Below are 24626 nucleotides of genomic sequence, written 5' to 3' on the forward strand. Positions count from 1 at the left end.
CCAATGCTACATCATTCCTGCTGAATTCGTGAAACACCATCAATGGTTCAAAAAATGTGTTGGTGCATATACCTATATACCATCAAGCAACCACGCCGCATTATGGACTAAGGTGCATAGTTTCTTGCATCCTACCCCAATATCCATTCCCCAAATACATGTAAACGGCATGAAATATACGGAGGTAGTTTCTTACAATCCATATAATAACTGCATGGAGTCATGGGCGTGCATAGTTTTTTGTATCATGAAACACTATGGATCCAACCTTTCGTTCAATCATGGCTGTCCCGTTAAAGACACTTCGGCCAGCACAAGTAATCAATGACCATGACAACTTTGCATAATAATATGTTTTTGTACAGTTGCATAGTTGGGTTGATATCCGTTATTCCGAAGGATTGTTAATCAATCAATCAACTTTATTTTTTCATTTCCAATAAATAAACAGGGAAAATTATATACAATGCATTAACAGAACGTAGATTATGTGTAACAATTTCAAAAACGCATGTGATCACGAGTAACAACATAAATTCGTTTTTTTTTAAAGGTATATATACATATGCATAATACAATGATTGAAATGGAAATGGAGGGTCCCACTAAAAAGCAAAGCTTGTAGGGTATGGGACCCTCAGAAAATACATAAGAATTACAAATCAGTCAGTGCACGGGAACAATATTATATGTACCTGGTTAAGAGTTCGTTTATCCAAAGACCTGAATATAAAAACGACCCAAGTCTAATTTTTGGCCAAATTCAGTTTGACACTGGAGTTTGACACTGGAAACTGTAGCTCATAAACGGACTCATGCATCTTGTACATAATGATAAACCCTAATTACCCCAGAAATTCCTAAAATGAAAGAGTGAAATCTTGTATGAATGTAAGAATGACCCATTACAAGTCCAAGTCCCTGTTTTATGAAAACTTAAAGTGGATTATATAGTTGATTTCTGTCATAAGTCTATGGTAGCCTGTGTGGCGAGGGAATTTACAATCGATTATATCTTTTGATGAAACGGCGTCCAGGGACTTGGGCCATTCTTACATTCAGAGCCTTCTACTTTATATACATTCAAAGCCTTCTATTATAGAAGGCTCTGCTTACATTCATATTATAGCGCCCTCTCTCATTATACCTTGTCCAGGCCTATTCCTGCATACACAAAATGAGTGATTTATATAGGTTGGGAAAACAAATGAATGAGTTATAATGGAATCAAGCTAAATAAGGGCAGCAGTGGAGAAAAGGTGCAAAATTACAAAGGAACCAAGTTTCTGTCATTAAACTTGATTGATAGAAGTACTGGGGGCAACATAAATGAGGAAAGATTTGTTTTCAGTGTGCATGCCAGTCAGTGTATAAGGCCGAAATATGGTCTGAATTTAGGAGTAAATGTAGCAATCAAGGCATTTTAGAAGATGGGGAAAGTAGTGAAATTATAGCATTTAACCTGACCTTTGAACAAATGGCCAAAAAGATTCAGAGAATCAGTGTCTCGTAATACGTGTGAAAACAAAACTCTATTTTATGAAATACATTCCTGCACTGCCGAGACACAGGGAAAATGGTGACATTTTAGAATTCAAGCTTGACCAATGACTTTTGACCCTTGACCTTGAGCATGTGCGCCCACAAGTTGATGGGCACAGCTCGATCTATTCACTCATTCATACCGCGTGCAAAGTTTTAATTGGATACCTCTAGAGGTTCCTCACATAGTCCAGATATTATTGCCTACAGAGACAGAAGGAAGCTATTTCCCCGCATTTAACACATGCACATTCGGCGTTTTCACATCAGCCCGATAAAAATCCAAGCACGAGATATTTTCAAATTTCCCAAGTCAGAAAATAGCGCGCTATTTCGAAACATCGGGCTGATGTGAAAACGCCTATTGTTTTATAGCTACGTGCATATTATATACACACATAAATGCACACACAAAGATACACACACATGATGAATTAGTATCGTGATGAGGGACATTGTGCTATGGTAGGCAACTACATTGTTGTGGGGCATATACGGACTAAAAGCTGGAAAGAATAACACAAGTCACAACTCTCTTATATTCCTTTTACCATATTGTACTATCAATATAGCAGCCTATCCTGTATTATGATTCAAAGAATTACCCAAGTCCATTATGATTCAGAAAACTACCCAAGTTCATTCAATAAAATGACCTCTCCACTATGTTAACAACAGTTAATTATATAACAATATATGTATTAATTTTGTATTTACACTGTTGCCTTCCCATCATAGTTAAATAGAATATTATTGGACAAATAAAAAGATAAGAAGTTGTTTTTTTATTGTGTGTGTACTCGAAATGACATCCCATGGATTTGAGTCGTTTTTGTATTCAGCTGCTCAATTTTTATTGTAGGCCTATTAATCCGAATGCCCGTTTCCCCGCATATGGATTATTCGGATTAACAAACCTTTTTTATCATTTTCTTTTCTATTTTAGTAACAACACGAGCAGCTGGATTGACGAACCTTCAGTTTCTGGCAATTTCTTTTGATTATATCTCAAACACTATGGGATGCAAGAGTTACTAACAATAAAATCTTTTAAATCATTCACCATTGATTATTTGATTATAATGATATCTCATGGGAATTTCAATTTTGGCGGCCTTCTTAAATTATTACTATCTCAAAACTCTCAAAGATGCAAGAGTAGGCTATCAGAGACCTGGTTCGGATTCAGCACCCCCGAAATATGTCATCTTTCATATTAAGAAAAAAAATCATCATGATATTACGAAATATAAATGAATTTCGGATTTTCGAGGCCACTTTGGCGGCCATCTTAACTATCTCAAAATCCTCAAGGATGCAAGAGTTCTGACTATGCACATTCGGATTCAGCACCCTCGAAATAGGTCAAACCCGTCAAAAACATTGGGCGGACAGTAAAACAGGGTAGTGTTGTTTAATTACGTTGCACCATGGTTCAGCTTCTTGCACCCAGACGAGTATAATCTATAGTACCTCCTTGGTACTAGTAGTAGGCCTATTTATATCGGAGTATGAAGTACATGTATAAAGTATTTTGAACCAGAAAAACTATAGACAGTAGCAATGCATAGGGGAGGGTTCCCCTCGTACTGCGCGCCGAGATCCAGGGAGACGTATCACAGTGTAGTATGGTGTTTGTGCGTGCAACTAAAATATAGTTCCCTAAGAAAATGTCACAAATAATCATTAACGTGATCTTTTCACCATAAAGTAACTATATTTATTCAATTATATGATTTCTATTATCCAACGTATAGCCTGTGCTGTTCCTAATCTTCAATATTAAAGAAACGTATGACTGCCACTTCGATGTCCTCATAAGTGCGTTCGTAGAATTAGTGCGCCACTGCCGTAGTAACTTTCTAACGCAGTGGAACCTGAAATTCATACAATTTTCTATAATTTACCGTTGATTTTGCATCCTGCGAGGAGGATTCTCACGGAATACGAGGAGGGGAAATTTAGCGAGTCGTAGCTCGTCGATATGAGGGCTTGATCTTTGACGTGTCTTCAAAATCATACGTTCTCCTGACAGCTTTGGGTCGTGTACGTGAATGTAAAACGCTGGTTGCACCGGTATTGAACATGAGTACTAGGCGACCCAGAGAGCGACCGATAAAATCAGGGACCGGCAGGTAAGTAAAATACCCCGTAGAATGGCAGATATTCCGTTGACAAGTGCGGAAGTGCTACATTATGATTCTATGAATGATTAAGTACCTTATTAGACATACAGTTTGCTGCTGTATCTGTTGTATCCCCGAAAGTGCGTGTGTATTGTATTTGTAAACATGGACGATCTACCACACAAAATGACATGTATGGGTCAGCATGCGTGTGACGACACTCTGGATTCTCCTATCAGTAATGCACGATATATCAACGCTGCCATTCATTCATACCGTGTCAGTGTAGTGAGTGTGAGGATGCAACGTCCTATGTAGAAATATCACTGTACGGCACGCGCCCAGCCATTAGCGTTGACACAGTGCTGCATGCAGTAGGCCGATAAAATATATTCTAGTAGTAGTCTATGCAATTAAAGCTTTCTGAGCTCTTACCTGTAGTTTTGTAGATGTAGTATCATTCTTGCCACATAATATTTTGTGATGCATGTGTATTGCTATTGGGACTGGTTAGACTAGGCTCCTGGTCAGGCCAGGCTGGTGTGATACAGTAGATCCTATTTTCAATATGTTGGCAATCCATTGATGATTGATTGGTTTAGGCCAGGGGCCACACAGTCACAGAGTTTTGAACTCAAAATGACTGCAGTCTAATTGGTATTGGGTTACAGAATTGTATTCTCACGTGTTTCAGCTTCTCTACAAACAATGTCATTTCATTGCAATTTGGCCCTTGTCCTGAATCCCCCTCTGAATAATAAAATCATTGCGATAAACATTGCTGTGCGTGGAGTGCATGCAGAAGTTACAAATGCTAGTTCGAGATTCGCTCTCTTCTCATCGTATGCATACGGGCGTATGCCTGTCGGAGGCGCATGTTCTGCTGAAATTGGCCAGCTGATGGGATGAATTGTCAATATCAGAATAACGGTTGTGATTAAACACACAAATTCACATCATGCGCAAATATCACCCAAAACTTTGCGTGGGATCAGAATCAAACACAAAGTCTCATTTGATATTTGCAAAATCAAACATCTTTTCAGCAAAAGACTTGCATTTAATAACAAAGTTTTGTACAATTTGGGGCCTTGCGTTTGATTTTTCAAGTTGTTGCAACTGGGCGGGCGGAGGCCAACAAGAGTGTTACATGTCCTGCTTTCCACGAGAGTGGCTGGCTTCAGCAGATGAAATGTGTGCGCTAAGCGTATGTGCATTTGTATCAGGGAGTGGTGAGCTTCACAAAATAAACCACAAAATACACACACACACACACACATACACATACACACAACCTATGGAATTCCAACTACCAAAAGAGTCACATTTTGAGACAGTACCATTATTTTTATTACATTTTTTCTTTGTCAGAATAAGCTAAAATATTGAATTTAGTATGCACCAGATTGCATGATTTACAGCTTAAAAATGCTAAAACTCCTTATTGGGGAGGGGGAACAACCCCTCCCACACCCTTGTCTCACTTCACTCAGGTTGTTATTTCGAACATCCTTGAAAAAAAAAAATGTATGGTATCAAATAATGAGGATCTCCCTCATAGCTTTTTGCTAAAAAATTTGACCTAATGTTATAACCAGGGACCAGGGCCCCATTTCATAAAAAGTTGATATGATAGCAACTCTTGCTGGAATGTGGCAATTGTTATAGTAACGACAAGAATCCAGCTTCCTGATTGGCTGTTGCCATTGGAAGTTGCAGTTCCAGCAAGAGTTGCCATCCTAACGTCTTTTATGAAATGGGGCCCTGGTCTGTGTATTATCATACTTACAAATAGTATATTGTAGTAGTATTATGAGTAGAAGAAGTATGATTTTATTGTGGTTATGATTAATTAATAAGAACAAAAAACTCTTGTAAGGAAAAATGTATGTCCACATAAATGGTAATAGTTGAAAGTTACTTGTACATACAATGTTTGATGTTGTTTGCATAGTGCATGTTGCTGTGATTTTTGTCTGGTACATGTGTACTGTAATTGATTTTCCCCCTCTTTCAAATTTTGTGCTGCACTAAACTACAATTATCGTAGGAGCATAATGGTATTTTTTAACTATTAGAATACATACAGAATTACTTTCATCTGCCAAATTATGAACCATTGAGGTTCAATGAAATGGGCACAGAGCAAAAAGAAAAATACAGATATCGGAAAAGTTCCAGCTTATTCAATAGTATCTTAAGTGTGTGTCTCCTACAATTGGGCCATGGACATTCTCAAATCTTTAAGTTCAGAGACAATTTTCCACTAAGCTTACATTTTGTATCTTGGTTTCTGATCTTTCTTTTCTGATTTTGGAATTGGGAAACCCCACAAATTTTGTGGGATTACTTTCCATTTCATCACTGTTAAAGGGGAAGTTTCTGTAAACATACAATGGATTAAAGTGAATGCAGCAATATCAGAACACATCAGTGAAGTTGGAGAAAAACTGGACCAATCCATTTAGAAGATATGATTTGTAAAAATTTGGTGCCGCCATTGCTGGATTAGAAGACTGCAACAGTTCGTAAGAACAATACATGTATTTGGATAAAGAAAATACAGTGTTTAGAAAGAATTCTGCAAAATTTCATACATGTATTTGTAGCTACATGAAAGAGCAATTGACTTACCTCTTTCAGAATGCGAGGAAAATATTGTTCCCCGCTTTACACATGTCAGTAACAAGTCGAAAAATGTGATTGAAATGAAATGTAAATATTGTAACAGAGGCACTACTGCTGTAATTTTCACCAAAGTGTCCATTTCATTGGTTGAAAAAAGGTCAATCATCAAGAAAAAAGAAAAGAAAAAAAAGACTTGCTCATGAATCATACACTGTACATTCCAATGCAGGTTATAATTTTCATGGAAGTCGTCATGCGAGTACACAACACTAGTTACACATGTATTGAGAAATAGGGTATGTTGTGTTTGGGGCTTTTGGCAGTTGGAATTAAAGTCAACCGGCTGGCTACAACACCATATTCATTGAAAAATGCAATTCCAGCCCCAAGTCCTTGAAAATGTAATACTATCTCATGCATACACTCTTCTCCATGATTGTGCTTCCTTTCATGAGTTGAATTCAAGGGGCTCCCATAGAGAGCTGTAGGCAGTAATGTCCATTGTATCCATTCTTTCTTGGGGGAAAAAAGAACACAAATGGACAAAGAAAAAAAGGGAATCTGTAAAGACCTTGAATAACCTGGTACATTTATACTTTGTTTAGAGTCCCCCAAAACACGGTACAACCTCCGAGAGATGTTCAGTGTTCACCCCAAAAGAAGGGGACTCTAAACAGTCAAGGCACAAAGCGTTTGGGGTGAGTCTGGGGTGACTCTTAAGGTAAAGATCGCGCTACTCAGCCTTGCGCAAGTGTAGCGCAACCTTTGAGAGCTATACTAGACTTGCTTTAGATGACGGGACTCCAAACAGTCTCTTGGGTGAACACAGCACACACTTCCGGTGCTGTTTGTGACGGAGTCCCCATATGTGCGCATAAGAAACTGTTACTCTCTTGAGGAGAAACGTCCGCCCACTGGTCTCCATAGAAGCACATGCCGACCTTGCGCTAGACGACTAGGGGATCTAAACATTTCATTCTATTTTGGGAGCTTTGTGTGACAGGCAAAGATACTGTAAAACACGATATTTTCGCGGCATAAAATTTTTGCGAGTTGCCTCTAATGTTCAATGTATATACTGTAAAACATGATATATTCGCGGCATGAATTTTTCGCGAATTGGAACCGACAGCCTTTTTCGTGGCATGAAATTTTCGCAAAGTGCCACTGGCGTTCAATGCATATAGTGTAAACAAGGACTTTCGCGTGCATTTTAATTTTGCGAATCTTGGCGCTCGCGAAATTCGCGAAATTGAAGTGCACGCGAAAATTCCTCGTTTTACAGTAGTGTAGACAAGAACTTTCTTGTGCATTTTAATTTCGCAAATCTTGGCTCTCGCAAGATTCGCGAAATTAAGGCCAAAACATAGTTCTGGTACGCCTGCAAAAGTTGTCAAATTTCGCTCCCAAATGTGAACGTATGCCTAAGAAATGTGCGGAATAACGCTTTGATAACAAGATATTCGATGGTTAACAACGAAAATGCGAAATATCAACCAAAAAGGTTCAGTCTCAGAACTTACCCAATGGGGTCAGGCTAAACTCGGACTCGGGAACAACTCGGCCTCGCTTTGACGGCGGGCTGAGTTGTCTTGGTTGTCCCTCTGGATTGTACAGTGTTGTACTACGGGAGCGGCCTGTATAGCGCTTCGCGTTCTGGCTACTCGCAGTAATGGTCCAAGTTGATACAACGCGTGCATCAAAAAAACCCTCTTTGGCGCACATGCAAAATTAGTGTGCGCCTGTCAAGCACCTCTAAAAACATTCAAAGACACTTGATAAACAACAACTTCAAAGACAGGGTGTCTTAGCAACTCAGATGATGTGCATAATACGCTTGAGGACTGCGCGCTGTCCATTTGTTTTGTACAGGATTAGCACGCACTTTCCTGTCTGTTCAATTAATATACAGTAGAATATGGCGAACACGAACTGCGTGTAAATTGTCTGAAATAGGGTCGAGTTTTCCCTGAGACCGAGTTAGTCTGGATCCTTCTGGAATAAAAGTCGGTTTACCGACTTTTATTCTTTATCTCAAAATACTCCAAAACGACTCATCATCCCGGCAAATCGCGTCAGCCAGGTAAGTTTCTTTGTAGACTCTTTCGATATATTGCAAGCAAATATGAAATGGTGCCAGACGGGTTTTCAAACCCTTACCAGAACTATGTTTTCACTTTAAAGGGATTGTACAGTTTTGGTTGAGACCTAATTTCAGGTTTCTAACAATTTTTTGGTGAGATAATGAGAAACCTCTTATGAAATATGAAAGAGCATGTAATTCTGTGAGGAATTCAACATTTATTTGATGAAAATTGGTTTTGAAATGGCTGAAATATCCAAAAAAGAGCGATTTAAAAAAGTGTGGGACCCACACCTTATTACGATCGCTTTGTTTTCCTTTGTTTTTGGATGTTTCAGTCATTCCAAACCCGATTTTCATCAAATAAACTTTGAATTCCTCTTAAAATGGTGCGCTCTGTACTATATTATAAGTGTTTTCTTGGTATCTCGCAAAAAGTTAGAAGCCCAATTCTCATCTCCACCAATACTGTACTATCCCTTTAAATGCACGTAAACATTCCTCGTTTTACAGTAGCATAAAATGAAGTGTCAAACAAATCCTCTAATAAACATATTTGTGTGCATTCTAGTGGCATTATGTAATGAGAGAAGCACTCTGACAGCGCAGACCTTTGCCAAGCAGCTCAGTTAAACCACTGATTTCGTTCTTCCGTAGAGATCAGTGATTTCTACCCATACTGTGTTATGCATGCTGCAAATTGCCCGATTTCCCAAAATAGAAGCCTTTTGTTACATCATCAATGCCAGCTGCGCGGCGCGCTTCACCTTACCTTGGACCAGAAACTAGAGCACACTCGAGTACGCGTATGAAAACCTAAAAAATACGCAGCTTAAACTCCCAAGTTCATTGACCCTACTGACCAAAATATGGAAAATCCTTCCTAAAATCCATACAAATTCCCAGATCACTTCCAAAATTTAATAATCTGTTCCTTGTGTCATTCTCAGCCTTTCCTGACAGTTTCATCCAAATCCGTTCACAACTCTTTATTTTGCACACGGACAAACAAACAAACAAACCAACGGTAATGAAAACATAACCTCCTCCCTTGGTGGAGGAAATAATTGTGGTTGGTGTTTGTGAAAACCATTTGGCATTATGCAAGGTTTAGAAATCTCCTTGTTTCTAATGTCCATAGGTTTGTTCCCTGTTTTTTTTTTTTTTTGTCATATGTGTTGAGTTTCTTTCAGAAATATTACATGTGTTTGTCTTTTAGTTGATGTGCAATACACAGCTGAAATCTAATGACAGTGACAGGCCAAAGATTCTTGCAATATTTGAGGTATCATTTGTTTGCTTCTGGTCTGGGCTTGAAGATGAAACGCTCTGTTTTTCCCCCTGTTAACAAGTTGAGGACGGGCTGTTGCTACAACATGCATTTCCCATAGACATGTGCCCGAGTATACTCGGGACTTGTCCCCAACGGGTTAAGGATAAACATACACTTTCTTTGGAGCAGATATTGGCCAAAGAATGTTAGTAAGCAAGAAAAAAAATAACCCTATTACATTCATGACAGTACTGTCTACTTCCAATGTCGGAGGGGGAGTCAGGAATTAATATTTTACTCACTGACTGTACACTATCTTTGCTGTTTCTTTCGTGCTGACTGAATCACCTGGTTTGTTTCCATGACAATATCTCCTTATTATTAATCTTAACCTAAAATCAATCAGAAACAAATGATATATATCAAACTTAACTATCAGCATTTTGTGAAGTGGTCCCTGTGCAAAGAATTTATTTTGTTGTTAAGGTCTTTATGTTTAACTGATAATCTTCAAAATGGAACAATGCACATGTGAATTTTACAACCAGTCTATTTCCCTTGACTTCTTCCATTCTTTCTTTAAACACTCTCGTGTGTAAAGCAATGTCATGATAGTCATTGTGTCACCTTTTTGTGTCTGCATCCTCGACAATTTCTCTGAATCTTGGGGAAGCCTGTGCGTCTGTTGTGAATATGGCTCTCCTTCCTGACAGAGTCAGTTAAGATCAATGCGATGGAAATTCCTGTACAAGTGTAGCTTTGTCTAGCAGTGTTGTCTCATTTCGGAGTTTTGATTTTTCACCCTTCTCAAGCTTGTCCAGACTCCCTTGGGTATTTTTGTTGCCAAATCATGCGATGAGTAACAAAAATTTGACGAGGGAGAACCAGTTTTTCTCATCGCAGCGTGCTGCTGCTTGAGTATGAGCCCTGTATGCTGTATGTACTTGGATATGCCCAAGTCCTGTGAATTTCCGAGATGTCATTTGCTATTTTCCAGTTTGTCAGTGTACATAAGATCTACAGAGTGAGAAGTTCCTGCCCACGCAAGTAAGGGGCTTTCGGCTTCTCCCGAAATGTGTAAGCAGCAGTAAAGCGTAATCAAATTTATGGGATAATTTGCTTGTTTAGTGTCTGCTCGCTTTTGGGGTGCAAACATGAATGTTGTGTGGTGCAAGACTTGGGATATCATTCCTTTGCAAGACTCTTCCTGTAGGATGTGACATAAGCAAACATGGCTCTGAAAAACAAGGCTCGAAGAGTTTTGAAAAGATCATGGCTGTTGCCCTTTTCATTATAAAGCTTTAATCATAACTTCACTAAAGATTGATTTCATAATTTTTAAGTAATAGGCCTACATATTCATTTTGTTAAAAGGTAGAAGGAAGATGATGAGAAAATGGAAGTCCACATTCTTTTCATTAGTGACAGTAATTGTAGAAACTGTAACAGTGCAAAAACAATAGTAGAAGTGATAATTCTGGTAATAGTAACTGATAATGATGGGCTATAAAAACCCATAATGAAGCAGGGCAGTAAAAAGCAAGGATTGAGGGAATTTAATGTTATCTGCGTTTAGAATTTGTGTGTGCCTTTTGCAACCCTTTCATAATCTGGTGTATTCTTGAGATATACATTTTGTAGATAATTCAATTCAGACCTTTCCTCAGAATAATAAAACTAGAAACTGGACCGAAATAAAATTCCAACCGTTATTCTTGGTACTAAAGGGTAGCTATTTGTTTTTCAAAACTCAGAGGTGTAATGCAAGATTTCATACAAGATGTTGGGAAACATTCAAAAATGCAAGATTTTGTAATGTTTGCAAAAGGGATCATACAACCTTTTAGCATTCATTCATTATGACAGTGACTGGTGTGGAAGTCACACCAGGTTTCCCAATTACCATATTTTGTTAAGATTAAAATTTTACAGTACTGTGTCGATGCATTTTACCGTGTTGATGCGTTGTACGTACTTGCTGCAGATAGGCTATTTATGTTTGTGTTCTGATGGTTTTGACCCAAGACCCAAGGGAGTGATAAAAAACCTCTTTAATTTCTGTGTTTCTGTATGTGCATGGCTGGGTTTACAATGTATTTTTGTGGAGTAGGAACACAACCCTTGAATTACGCTGTACTCCTTGCATAGATGTGATTTTAAGCATTGACTGGCAAGGAATGTCAAATAAAATACATATTTATCATGTATGTTTGGTAGCATGAAATAGAAGCTCGCGGTAGATCAATCCCACCTCCCCCCCCCCCCCCACACACACACATATAAATATACCTTCCCTTGTGTCTATGCCTGAATTGAAGACCATATGGAGGTTCACATTGTTAACAACAAACAAACAAAGTCGATATGCAGTAATTGCTTAAGTACAATAGTGTATCTGACAAAAATTAACAGTCAGACCCATATTTGCAACTCATTCCTGGTTTGCTATAAATCTACTTACCCTCTTAACAGGGAAAGTAAAACTCACTGTTAGGCAAGTCAAATGAATTGGTACTTTGCTATTGAGGGTATTGACCCTTGTCCATACGCCTTTCAGGACAAGTGGGAAAAGTGATTTTGTCGTGAAGGGAAAGTATTAGGGTACATTGATCAGTAATTAACTGCAGGAGTCCTTCAAAATTGTGGGGCATGTTTGGTTTACGCCACTCAAAAACAAGATCTTGGTTTGCCACCCATCAGAAGATTTACATTGTACTTCTTTTATATGGAGTACATCTGTTTGTTTGTTTGGTTTTTTTTGTGTTTATAGTGCATATATGTTCATTGTGTGTATTTGAAAAAAAAAAAATTGATTAGGTCTAAATAATAGACCATTCCTGTACTGTATTACAATTTATGGATGATTCTTTTCCTACAGTGTAGTAACAAAGCATTTCATTCACCTGTTTTCTCCAATTAAGTTTTATAGGCAGGAATTCACTTAATTATTTGCTACGAAGGGCAACCTCTGTCAAGCTTATTGGTTGTTAAGGACAGCGTTTGTGAACAAAGCATGCATAAATTTAATACATTACAGAACCAGTCTATTACCAGCATGAATTTTCAGTTCTTATTTAGGGGTGGATGGAATTTATTAGATGACAGTTCGGACAGAAAGAAAATTATGTTCACAGTAAGAGTTCTACTTAGTTCTGTCAGTTTGGGTAAGTGCACATTTCATACAAGCTGATTCTCAGAAAATATCAAAAAGTGCATAGATCTGCAAATAAGAATGGACAAGCACACCTATCATACATGTACAATGTATCATTCTATGAAACATTATTCCACCTAACTTAAGAATACGGTATAATACCCCACCAAGATAAAGTATGATCTGAGCTATCATCCGAGATGGTCTGTAATGACCCTATGTAGTCTTTGACATTTTGTATACAGTGGACTCCCGTTATAACGAAGTCCCCGGGACCAGCAGTTTTCTTTCGTTGTATCAAAATTTCGTTCTAACTGAACAGATAAACAATAAAAATACATAAAGCGTATAATGTTGCGGCCTTAATTCTTACTTCGTTGTAGCCAGAATTTTGTTATTACCGCTTTTGTTATAACGAGAGTGCACTGTAGTGTCTCTTGCATAATACTCTTCATTTACCATCTACAGAATACTGTAAAAGTGGAAATATCAACCCAGTGAAGACAGTTTGATTTTGCTACATCATGCATTTCCCATAAACCCTTGCCTGAGTATGCTCGGGATTCGTCCTCAACAGGTTAATGGTGTTGAAATTTTCATGCATTTCGCGCAACCAGAAACTAGCATGAAAGCAAAAGCATGTGAATGTTTTTGCTTGCCATATGTTTCTGTAGTTGATGTCCTGATTCTGCGGAATTACAAACGTGTGAAACTCATCTTACTTGGCTGAGTGTGAAAAATAACTTGTGCAAAAATATCAGCTTTTACAGTAGATAAAACATATTTCACAGAAAGGATTGATGCTCTGTTGGATTTTATTGAATTATTATTTTCCTTCTCTGTGCCTTAGCTGTTTTTTTTTTTTTTTTTTTTTTGCTGTGGGTGCATTTTCTTTCAGAGGGTGTACAATTTCTTTCCATATCCGTAGTCAGTTGAATATGGTCCGGCCATAAAATTAGTTGATCCCTCAGGAGTTAAGTTTGTTTTAAATGATGATGTGTTGTCATTCTTTGCAGTTTGTTTTACAAACTTGATTAATACAAAGATAAGGCATCTCTGCACATGATATTGAGCCGAGGTGTTGCGTGCAGAAGCATCAGAAATTGAGAAAACCGAGATGAAAGTGAGATGCATTGACTGGAGAGGGGCTTTTTCCGTTCACTCGGCCTGGTATCGTTTTACAGGAAATCTGAGTAATTCAGCAAAGCCCATGTGATAGGACACGCTGTCAGAATGCAAACTGTAGGATATTTTTATTGGAATGGACTGTTTCCACTCAATGGCAGTTTGCAGTGATGGAATGTCAACATTTTGTGGCTTTCATTCACCACATTCAGAAGACTTCTTTTTTTTTCTTAGACATTGCTGCTTGTGTTTTTTTTTTTTTTTTTGGGGGGGGGGGAAGAAGTTATAAAGAAATGATAAGTATTATGTGCATTAGAATACCTTTGTGTGTGTGTGTGTGTTGTGTGTGTGTGTACAGTATGTGTGTGTGTGTTTGTGTTTGAGTTTGTGTGTTTGTTTGTCCTAAACATCAGAACATATATTAATATTACTATTCTTTTTTATTGAAAGCATGTCAAAAGAATTCTTTTGATCCAGTGTAATGGGATACAGAGATTGTTCAGGTGTCATTAGTACTTATGTATTTCCGGTTTGTTCTTTTACTCTGATATACTTGTACTTCAGATGTCGATCTCATCTTGGATGCCGAGACCTCTCTGAGCCTACATGTACATGTAGCAAACAGAGTTTCTTGTTTGACAGTTTTATTCTGGTGTGCTTTTTATGTCTTGACATTTTGCTATTTCTTGACTGATTTTTGTTTCTTTTTGTGTCATCGGATATGACTATATGTGGAAACATAATGATTATGATAATAATTATAATAATTTTAATCATCATCATCATGAAAATTTAGTAGCATTATGACAGTTTCAATCCGTGAAATTTGTGGAAATTATTCATGAATTAGTGAAATGTCCATAATGGTGTGGTTCACTATCCCATCATTTCTACCTACCATCAGTCAAGGTTGTGCATTTGCTCCTGTATTACTGCATGGTAATCTTGAGTGTTTCTGTGAAGACTTACCCCCCTGGCATTTACTGTGCCCATGTGTTGAGATACATTGTATGTGGGTCAGGGTTGAGAAGGGGTGGGGTGGGGAGGAATGAGTGGCTACATTTGAAGACCGACAAGTGCTTCTTCTAGTGACGGGGGTAAGAGTGCAGAGGGATGGTATTTAGGGGGATTTGCATGTTCATTAGCCACAGCTGATGCCCAAACTGTACTGGGAAGGTTTCGCTACACAGACATTCGTGAAGCTTGTAAAAGGGGCAGACTAAGCTGCGTGGCATGTTTGAAATGTCAGGGTTTTCACTGCATCGTCTATGAACATGTACAGCTATTGTACAATGTAATGCACTGGCACACACCATGTCTCAGCAAGAGAGGAGCTGGTAGTGTAAACAGTGCAATACAGTTTATGTTAACTTACTATGTGATTTAGACATTTTCTACATTGTAGGTCCTTCCATTTGTTTGCTTGTTTTTTGTATGTTTTGTTCTGATGTGTTGCCTGTGCTATTTATACTTGTAGTCTAGTGGCGCTCGAACTGTAGGTCAGTACACAGAGGTATTCATATTTGTGGATAATTTTCTCTGAGGACATACAACATTGTAATGAGCTGTTTAATTCACCTGCTTTGAACTAAAAACATATCAAAATTCATACTACATACACTATTTGAGTGTTGGGCAATCCTTTGGCATGGGTTTCTGGTTGCTTTGAGCCACCTTTCTAGTACATGAAAATATGTTGCAAGAATGTTGACCATGTTACTATGAAAAATGGGCAAGTGTCCCACAGTGCTGACAATGCCCGGTGTACAGTATGCATATTCGCAGAGTGGTATTGTTCTCTACTGGCCCACCAACCAGCTTTTATAGCATATGGCTACTATGCTGTCAATACTGAGGGTGTATTCTCAGTATTGATTGTTCTCTATGAACAAAGACGTACATGTAGCTTATTTCAGTAGAGTCCTTTGTGTCCAGATGAGAGACTCCTCTGGCTGTGTGCTGTAGATGGCAATGTGTGGCATAAACAGGCCTTGTGCAATGGACACAATGCTGCTTGTTTGTTTTTTCTTTGTTTCTTCCCCCAATATTCTCCTTTCATTTTTCAGTTGGTTTTGAAAAAAAAAATACACAAAAATGTACATTGTTCTGTCAAGGTGATTTTATGGGGGGGGGGGGGAGGAGAATACAAAGGGATTTTCCCTTTTTGCTGTGTATGACTGATTTCCACACATCATACACGTAGCTATTTGCAGAAAGCATTATATGGGATATCCTGTGTATTTTATACTTCCAGTTTCCAGCTTATATATACATACACACAGTGAACGTGTGTGATAAATTCATGCTTATCATTTTGTTTGCTCTGATCATTTGTAGTAGACGTTGCAGCAAAAATTTGGGAATGGATATAGAGCTTTGTATAATACTGTAGCTGATATTAGTGGTCCTTGTGAATCTTTTTTTCAAAAGGATATAAGGAGCGTGTTCATTAAAAAGCAGAATATGCTCTCTTAATTCCATCTTTAATCTTTACTCATTTCTGGGGCCCATTAAAGTATTGTAAACTTTAAGATAATTTGCGGCATGAAATTTTTGTGAATTGGAGCCAACAGCCTTTTTTGCGGCATGAAATTTTCGCAAATTACCACTGACATTCAGTGCATATAGTTTAGATGAGAACTTTCACATACGTAGTTTAAAGATTTATAATAAAAAGTTTTGGTACCTCAAAAGTGTCCTTGAATTTCCTTGCCCTAGTTTGTGTTTCAGGTTAAAGTACCTTTCATATAACTAACACTGTGAGACTTACTCGCCCCAAAGTGCTCTCATGTCTTAGTAATCATGCAATTAACTGCGACCAGCAGCCCCATACGCATAGCGACCAGCAGTCCCATACGCATGGCGTAATCGGGCTTCACATTGTAGCATTCAGGATCATGACAGATTTAGTATCGCAGGGTAAATGTCAACTTCAAATCCCATAAATTCTTCAATTTGAAGACTTACCAATTAAGTTGAAGTATTGAAAACAGGCTTCGGGCAACGTTTGGTTCTGCCTATAGTCCCTTTCTGTTCGAATTGATGACTGAATGTGACTCGGTCGACAGGACCTTAGGAGAGCTACATACAGTACACTGAATACTACAGCCAGTGCCTGCGAACACATCATATGCAGTCCGCACACAAATTTCAAATCCATGAACGGATAAGATGTTTGTGTGCGCATGCGCTGGCAATAGTATCCAGTGTATGTAGCTCTCCAAAGGTCCTCTCGACCGAGTCACATTCAGTCATCAATTCGAACAGAAAGGGACTATTGGCAGAACCAAACGTTGTTCGAAGCCTGTTTTCAATACTTCAACTTAATTGGTAAGTCTTCAAATCGAAGAAATTTTTGGATTTTAAGTCGACATTATTTTACCCGCGATACTAAATCTGTCATGATCCTGAATGCTACAATGCGAAGCCCCATTACGCTCTGCGTATGGGGCTGCTGGTCGCAGTTAGCTATGCGTACAATGGGCTGCACACTGCTGGTCGCAGTCAGTGGTTTCGTACAATATTTATCGACGCTGGTCAGCGTCGGCTCTGGTTTACTAAGACATGAGAGCACTTTGGGGCGAGTAATTCTCACAGACAACGTACTTTAACCCGAAACACAAACCAAGACAAGGAAATTCAGGGAAGCTTTTGAGGTACCAAAACTTTTTATTATCTTTAATTGTGCAAATCTTGGCTCTCGCGATATTTGCAAAATTAATATGCATGCAAAGATTTCTGGTTTTACAGTATTCAGCATGGTGGGTTGACAGTGTACACTTTGTACATATTCCATAATGATGTATGGTCGTGGTTGTGTTGATTTGTATTTGAGTTTTTATTTCTCTCTCTCTCTCTCTCTCTTTAACAGTGTAATGACTTCCCTTTGTAAGCCTGTCATTACAGAACATCATGCATTTTCATTATGTTCTGACTACGAACACACTGGATGATGTGATGGTTGATGGCTGTGTCAGATTGACCTTGATATATACCTGTGGAAATTTAGAAAGATGCAGCACTTGGACCCCGTTAACAGTGCGAGGCTCGGCCACGGCCGAGCCCGCCTTTACTTCAGTGTAAACGTGCAAAAGGCCAAATGCGGGGCCAAAATTGGCCACACATTTGGCCACGCTCTGGAGGTGGTTTCAGCCGTGGCCGAGCCCGGCCTTTTCTCAGTGTAAATGCAAACTGGGCCGAATGCGCAACCAATTTTAGTCTGGCTTCCAAACCCTCTGCCCGTACATTTTCATTATTCAGGATATTAACCCCCTCAACGTCGAAAACTAGTATAGTTTAAGGTGGTTTTGTCCTGTAAAGGATTTTTCCTTCGGCAGAGGCCTTTGCCCGAATAGTCGCCACGGAATCCAGTTGGCAAAGGGTCTGAAAACCAGACTATACCAAATTGCGTTTGTTTACAAGCAGAGCACCACTACGACAAAATATTGAAAGGTTTGAATTAAAAGCGCGGCCGAGCCCGGCAGTGTAAACGCACAAAATTGCGGGGCTTGGCCCCGCATGAGGCTGGGCTCTGCCGCGGCTCGGCCCAGCCCTGCACTGTAAACGGGGTCTTAGTTCACTTCGAAAATAGGGAGGGATGCAGTGATAGATGATGCTCTCGCATTCTTTGTGTACAGTGTTTGCTCTAGAATAAAGAAAGGTTCAGGGACAGATAACACACTCCTTGTGTATACATTTTGTGTTAAAAACATATGATTCAGCTTATTACCCAGTGTAATACACACACATGCACATATACATGTACATGTATTGTATATAAATATACTGTCATAAATACAGTAGCCATTAATCAAAGAGTAAAGAGTGAATTGTGTGCCATCTGTAAATCAAAGGTTTCAGTTTTGTGTATCAGATTTGCTTACATTCTTCCCTTGTGTCTATTCCTGTCCTGTCATTCACAGAACCAGCCGGGCACCACCCAGGAATGCTGTGGCTCAGAATGCATCCCCTCCAACCACATCTCTCAAGGTATGAGCCATCCCAAGGGCTTTCTTACCAGATTATGATCACCCTTTTTCCATTCTCACCAATTAATATCCCAACAATAAACAGGCATGATATTCTGTAGATTTAAATCTGATTTCAGATTTTTTTCTCAAGTCTGTACACATTTTGCTATTTTCGTTTATGAAAATCACCTGAAAATTTTGATGTCTGATTTTTTTCTAAAACCTCAATATCATCCCTGAATAAAGTGTAACAAAAAAAAAAAGGTAATGTTTGACAGTGCCATCCACTCTGAAACTAAAAGTCATGATGTTACAGCGCAGTAGAAATATCTATTGTGCAGTGAGTTGCTAGCCACTGAAGCTTCCATAATGTATAAATGGCTCTGCAGGCTTCTGAAGCAGCTGATGTACTACCAGCCATGCTTGCCTGGGGTAGTGATCTTAACACAGAGGGGAAGTCAGGTGACAGAGATCACAAGTTTTCTATGGTTAGGGTGCATACTTTCAATCATGAAAGCAAATTTCACTCCAAGTTAATGAGAATCATGCTCCATTATGTGTGTAATTTTTCTGGCAATGCTTTGGTGGCTTTTGACATGGTTGCGTGGCAGCGTTCGCAGCCACCTAGCGACTTTTCTCAAAGTCAGGATTTGTCATTGCTAGTGTAACTACTTTGTAAATCTCAGGTGTGAGACAGACCTGCACTGGTGGATATGCATTGCTAAGACAGTATTCAAGTTATAAATCTCTTTCCCCTTGATTTTTGTAAATGGCTGGTTTCTACACCCATCTTGCTTTAACCTGGTGCAAGGTTTGATTGTTACGTTATACATGCGCAAAAAGGGTGTACGAGGCACACAAGAAGTTCCTGTGACTTTCAAACTATAGTAATGCATTTTCTATTCAAAGATTTCTTCTCAAAACACTCCTGATATGGTGTAGCTCATCACCGCAACTGTATTTCCTAACTTACTTGATTTGGAGACCAGCTTTATAGCTCTGGGAAATTGTGATGCTAACCCATTACTGTCAAACAGGGTGGGAATGATGCAGATATTTAGCCCCCGTATTTTCAGTAAAATGGCCTCAGCCTCTTTAATTTGTCTCTTACGGTCTTACAGAGTAGATCAAGACTAGTACTAGTAGTGACCTTGTGGTTAACGGTTTGGAAAGTTGACTGCTAGATGTATTGAACTTGTTTTGAGATGTGGTGCAGTGCAGCAAGCTCATCTGAATTGAATTTGTGTCTGCACTTTGTCTGACGGCATACCTGGGAGTACTATATGAGTGTGAACCAGCCTTGAAATCCTTTATTTGTAGTCATCCTTCTGCATTGTTTAGCTCTGTGAATGAAACCTTGAGGAGATACTTGCAGAAATATGTGAGAATTTTTCATAAAGGATAATATCTGTTGAGAGGATTACTGTTTACTCACATCACACACACACACACGAAGCTTTGAAGCTTATAAAGACTTTTTCAAACATGTAAGAATTAAATATGCAAAAGAACTGATTTTGATGGTATATTCTGATCCAAGTGATGTACTTAAAAATGAACTCTTTGCAGGCAAAAGTGAGATACATTAGTAGTCTGTGTAATTAGCAGCCTCCATTTGTGATGTGAGCTTGTAGCTACAGGTGCTGACTAATGGCTGATTTTGGTGACTAATGCATGATGCGTTCTTATCTCGCCTCTCCAGAGTCTGCACGGTGTATATGCCAACCAACACTTTGTCCACATGGCTAGTGTGTCTAGAGTGAGTACCATTAGTTACAGCCAAGGTTTACTTATCAATGTGTCAGTTGTTCAAACTGAAATAATGAAAGATAAGATTTCTTTGTGTTGATATGGAATGACAAATGCCAGATAACTTAGCACATATTGATGATATGTATCACAGATGTAAAAGCTATTAAAGTGCTAGGGCATTATGTTTCCCTGGTTGTTTGTTGATATACCCCAGATTTTTAGTAGTATAATGGGGGAAAATAGTTCTGTGGATTTCCTTGAAACAGCTCATGGCGTTCATGGAAATGATAGATTCTATGATTAGATTTTGGATAATATCCCCCAAGGTTGAATGTCGCTAAACTTTTAAAGCGACATTTTTCTGGCTGTAACTTCATCTGGGAATGTCCCATGATGATATGATTAAATAGCAGGAGAAGTGAAAATAAAGACTGTTCTATGAAATGACAGGGGTGGAAGATCAAGGGCCAAGGCGATGGTCAAAGGTCAATGTGCTTTGAAATTTCTGGTCATAATTTTAGTTTTGATTATCCAGTTGTAATGTTATCAGGTAGGAAAGAGAAATACACAAACAGTCATAATGGTAGAATAACGGGTGAAAGTTAAGAAGTCAAAGGTCACTAAACTTTAGCTTTAAAAAGCTGCGCTTTTTTTTTTCAGCCATAACTTTAGCTATGAAGTCTCATTGAGATGTTCCTTTGTTTGTTTGATTCTTTTAATGCAATAATTTGGAAATATTCCACAGGCACAAAGATAATTAAAGATCCATTCCCAAGGCTGGTGGTCAAGATAGTAAAAAACAAAAATACCTCTAAATGTAGATGGAGGGAAAAGATATCCCTTATGTTTTCTTATCTTGCTAGTGCGTTGTCATAATGGTATGACTCCTTGATTCTGTAAGGTATAATGTAATATGTCTTGATTTCTACCCAGGGTTGTGTTGCAGAGCTTCAGGTCAAGAGTGGTAAAAAGTTTGAGGGGATCCTGAACACATTTTCCCCATTAGTAAGTGCCTTCCCCTTTAACTTTTCCCACAAAATACACAAAGCAAACTATGATACATGCATTGAGAGAAATCAGTATTCATATTCAGACCTCCTTTGTTTGTTTGTTTTTAACATCTGTTAGTGAAATTACTGTGTAAATAACAATGTTCTTGTGGTGATGCAACTACTCTTTACGTTGTGATTTATCAAACTTGGTCACATCTTTTGCAGTAATCTGTGAATGTGTAGCAGTAGTTCTTCAGTCTCAGATCCATTTTCAGTTGAGTAAAGAAGTGATGTGGTGTTGAGGTTAAGTTGCTGTGTCAATGCTCAAAGCATGAAAGGTAGAATTGACGTAGGTAATCATGAAATAAGAAAGAACACCTCACTGTCAACACGAGAAGTTTTTGTGGTTTATTCTTTGGTTACATTTTCAACGTTGCACCCATTGGTCCTTTGTTGAATCAGTGGCATTAATTATGTGCTGCACAAAACTAAGTCACATGACCTATTAAATAACGTAGAGTAAGGTGAAAGGCTGAAACACACGAGACTACAAACTTGGTGTACCAGAAATGAGAATCCTGTTGCATTTCATGGGAAATTCCCCAGTGACTTCATCATTTTTTCACTGCACTTGTGACCAAGACCGAAATCTCTTCTCTGTTGATCAGGGTGACGTAGAACTCCAGGAGGTCCACGCCGTTGATCCTCAGAACAGCTCCGCTATCCCGTCACCCAGCGAGGTTACCGAGAAGGTGGTGTACAAGGCTTCCAGCATTGTCTGCATCAACATCAAGGACGTCGACATGGACTTTGCACACAGAGGAGGTGGGTGTGGTCGTCTCTATGAGTGTTTGTTTGTGCATGTGTAACTACATGTATACATATAATAACATTCGTACACACATGCATATACATGCATAAATATAAACAGATTGACACACACACACATACTCATGCACCAAAGTGAACCGATGGCTAAATGTACTCCAGACTGGAATGTATAGATGACTATCACTGAAACTTTGGAGTCATAATAACTCTAGAATCACTGAGCTAAAATTTCTTGCTTAATACTGTAAAAGCGGATATTTTCGTGCGACTAATTTTTCGCGCTCGGCAGTGGAAGAAGAGTTTCACATGTTCTTAATTCCGCGGAATCAAGACATCAACTACTGGCACATATGGCAAGCAATGATATTCCCGTGCATTCATTTTCGCGTTAGATTCTGGTTGCGTGAAATGCGCAAAAATTTCCACTTTTGCAGTAACAAGGCGTGTCACATTAAAAAAATGATACAGTGGAAGTTTTCACATAATTGATATTTTGCCTTTGGGACACTGTCAGTGGATAATCCTGATCTTGCACATGAGATTAACTGTGCACATATTTCAATATGTCCTTGAAATATCCATGTTTGTGTCATATGGCTGTTTCAGTAGAGCACTAGCTTTACTACAGTTTCTACACTGCAGAAAATATGCCAGGTTTATGTATTTACCAACCGTTGAATTGTATTATTAATGTACATGTATACCTCCTCCATCTCCCGCAAGCAGCCGATGCATTCCAGACGGATGCAGAGATTGCACGGAAGCAGAACGGCCAGATCATGGAGAGAGATTTGGAGGTGTGGGAGGATGGCAACACAATATCGGATTACGGCGACGACCCCCTCTCGTCGGGAAACGTAAGTCTTGACTGACTCGTGATCGATGACTGTAAACCTCCACTGTTGCACAATTTGATTTTTATGCCTCCGCCAACGAAGTGGCCGGAGGCATTATGTTTTCGGGTCGGTCGTCCGTCCGTCCGTCCGTCCATCCGTCCCGTTTTGTTTTTGTCGATATCTCAAGAACCGTGTGGTGGTTTTACATCAAACTTGGTATGAGGGTATAACCTGGGGGGATAATACTTTGTTTAGATTTTAGGGTCACGGGGTCAAAGGTCACAGGTTTTGTGAAAAAAGTTGAAATTTCATGTTTTTCTCCATATCTCGCAAATGGTTCAAGGTATCTTCATGGAACTTAGTATATATGCATGTACCGATGGGCAGTGATTATCTAGGGAAGTTGGGGGTCAGGGGTCAAAGGTCAAGGTCAACTCCTCAAAATATTGCTACTTTCCTTATATTTATGCAATGCCTGAAGGATTTTCTTTTTTAACTTGATGTATGCATGTATAACCAAATATATATTCTGTGGGAAGTTTCTTGCCAAAAGGTCAAAGGTCAAGTGAAAGTGCTAAATTGCACTTCTTCCTCCATATCTCAAAAGTAACTCAAGGTATTATCATGAAACTTACATATTTATGCATGTTCTACCTAACAGTGATTCTCTTTGGAACCGTGAGGTCAAAGGTCAAAGGCCAGGTTTAGATAATACTATTTTACCATTTGATACTGAAATTATACTTTTTATGCCTCCGCAACGAAGTGGCCGGAGGCATTATGTTTTCGGGTCGTCCGTCCGTCCGTACGTCCGTCCCGTCCCGTTTTGTTTTTGTCGATATGTCAAGAACCGTGGGGTGGTTTTACATCAAACTTGGTGTGAGGATATATCCTTGGGGGATAATACTTTGTGTGGATTTTAGGGTCAAAGGTCACAGGTTATTTTGTGAATTTTTTTTTTTAAATTTCATGTTTTTCTCCATATCTCGCAAATGGTTCAAGGTATCTTCATGGAACTTAGTATATATGCTTGTACCGATGGGCAGTGATTATCTAGGGAAGTTGGTGGTCATGGGTCAAAGGTCAGGGGGTCAAAGGTCAAGGTCAACTCCTCAAAATATCACTACTTTCCTTAAAATGCAATATGCCTGAAGGTTGTTTTTTTTTAAACTTGATGTGTGGCATGTATTACCCAATATATATTTTTGGGGAAGTTTCTTGCCAAAAGGTCAAAGGTCAAAAGGTAAAAGGTCAAGTGAAAGTGCTAAATTGCACTTTTTCCTCCATATCTCGAAAGTAACTCAAGGTATCATC

At 38.9% G+C, this 24626-nt stretch overlaps 1 protein-coding gene across 1 annotated transcript in view; it reads left to right on the forward strand.

The window, feature by feature from the left end:
* The first annotated feature begins 3403 nt into the window (after positions 1–3403).
* The window catches only part of LOC139730121 (uncharacterized), a 40243-nt gene continuing 19020 nt past the window's right edge, over positions 3404–24626 (forward strand). The window contains exons 1-6 of the mRNA XM_071641024.1: positions 3404–3677; positions 18854–18920; positions 20604–20660; positions 21587–21658; positions 22314–22470; positions 23203–23333. Of these exons, the coding sequence (XP_071497125.1) occupies positions 3628–3677; positions 18854–18920; positions 20604–20660; positions 21587–21658; positions 22314–22470; positions 23203–23333 (534 nt within the window). The 5' untranslated portion in view covers positions 3404–3627. The remainder of the gene's footprint in view (positions 3678–18853; positions 18921–20603; positions 20661–21586; positions 21659–22313; positions 22471–23202; positions 23334–24626) is intronic.

Source organism: Diadema antillarum, unplaced genomic scaffold (assembly GCF_040938485.1).
Source record: "Diadema antillarum isolate AM-2024a unplaced genomic scaffold, OU_Dant_1.0 seq00000292_RagTag, whole genome shotgun sequence".
NCBI classification, from domain to species: domain Eukaryota; kingdom Metazoa; phylum Echinodermata; class Echinoidea; order Diadematoida; family Diadematidae; genus Diadema; species Diadema antillarum.